The sequence below is a fragment of the Propithecus coquereli genome, unplaced genomic scaffold, assembly GCF_000956105.1.
Source record: "Propithecus coquereli isolate 6110/MARCELLA unplaced genomic scaffold, Pcoq_1.0 Scaffold1, whole genome shotgun sequence".
NCBI lineage: Eukaryota > Metazoa > Chordata > Mammalia > Primates > Indriidae > Propithecus > Propithecus coquereli.
In genome coordinates, this window is record NW_012133857.1 from 4350433 (window position 1) to 4351937 (window position 1505).

The 1505-nt window shown below is 38.9% G+C and overlaps 1 protein-coding gene across 1 annotated transcript in view; it reads left to right on the forward strand.

The window, feature by feature from the left end:
* RPL14 (ribosomal protein L14) overlaps positions 1-1505 on the forward strand; it is a 31590-nt gene that overhangs the window by 21781 nt on the left and 8304 nt on the right. The window contains exons 3-5 of the mRNA XM_012650530.1: positions 881-1005; positions 1103-1156; positions 1327-1500. Coding sequence (XP_012505984.1) covers positions 881-1005; positions 1103-1156; positions 1327-1500 — 353 coding nt within the window. The remainder of the gene's footprint in view (positions 1-880; positions 1006-1102; positions 1157-1326; positions 1501-1505) is intronic.

Sequence of the window (1505 nt, forward strand, 5' to 3'; positions counted from 1 at the left end):
TTCATTATTTTAATGAAATTAAAATACTATGATGTGTTGCTATAAAGTTATCTCAGTCTAGAATGACAGTTGGTTGCAATGGAGTATGTAGTATAACACAGCCATTACAGATAAGATAGCCCTAAACTGATTTTGCATATATATAAACAGCAGGATAAAAAGTATGCTGTGCACTTCAGGTAGTGCTGATATGTGCATGATAGAGACTTTCAAGTACTGGTTGTTGAAAACTTCCCACTTGAGCAACCTGGAGTGAGCATGTCCATGCTGTGCTATTACTACAACTATCACATTGTTTTCAGGCACAATTAAGGATGAATCTTGAGGATGTTTGTCAAAGTTGATTGCGTGGAGGGATTTCTGGTGACTATTTTCTCTGGATACTCTTGTTATTTTCTTGTACGCCTGCCAGCCCCCCAGGTTCTGCCTAGGCCAGGCCACTGACCTCCTCAGTGGGTACTCTTGTTATTTTCTGTCTTACATTCTTGAATGATGCACCCAGGGTTTTGTTTTTGTTTTCCAAGGACGTTTGGACACAAATCATTACTGTAAAAGATTAAAACAGGCCTAAGGATTAACTTATCTTGTCAATTATGAAAAGGAAATGGTTTTCTACATATGCACTACCCTAAATGGAATTACATATGGTTGGAGATGATTTCTGAATCCATGAAATGGACTGGGTTGAAGTTTTGATTAAAATCGTGCTTGTAATTATAATTTATCCTGGCTTAGTGAATACCATTCAAATAGGTAAAAGACTTAGTGTACCAGGTGCTGTATGCTATGTAGACAGTTAAAACTAGAAGTGTAACAGAAAGGGTGCTTTGCGGAGGATAAAAAGCTGTCCTTGATTGTGTGTGTCTTAAAAGCTGATTGCTTAATCTTTGGTCTTGGCTTTCTAGTGCCCGCCAGAAGTATGTCCGACAAGCCTGGCAGAAGGCAGATATAAATACAAAATGGGCAGCCACAAGATGGGCCAAGAAGATTGAAGCCAGAGAAAGAGTAATGACTTGGGGTCATTTGAATTTTGGGCTTTTCTTTTTTAGAGGGTTCAGTATAGTACAAAAGGAATAATGTTAATTTTTTTTTTTTTTAACAGAAAGCTAAGATGACGGACTTTGATCGTTTTAAAGTAATGAAGGCAAAGAAAATGGTAAGTTTTCAGTTCTGTATTCTTGTGCAACTTAGCTTCAGGATGGTAAGGGAGCAGTAGCTAAATCCCATTTTAAGCTGCTGGTCTCTGGGGGTGCTTCATGTGAAAAGGGAGAATTTAGAGTTTTTGTATGTATGTACAATAAGTGCTTTCTTATTGACAATTTTCAGAGGAACAGAATAATCAAGAATGAAGTTAAGAAGCTTCAAAAGGCAGCTCTCCTAAAAGCTTCTCCCAAAAAAGCACCTGCTAAGGGTGCTGCTGCAGTTGCAGCAGCTGCTGCTAAAGTTCCAGCAAAAAAGATGACCACTGCAGGCAAGAAGGCTCCAGCCCAGAAGGTTCCTGCCCA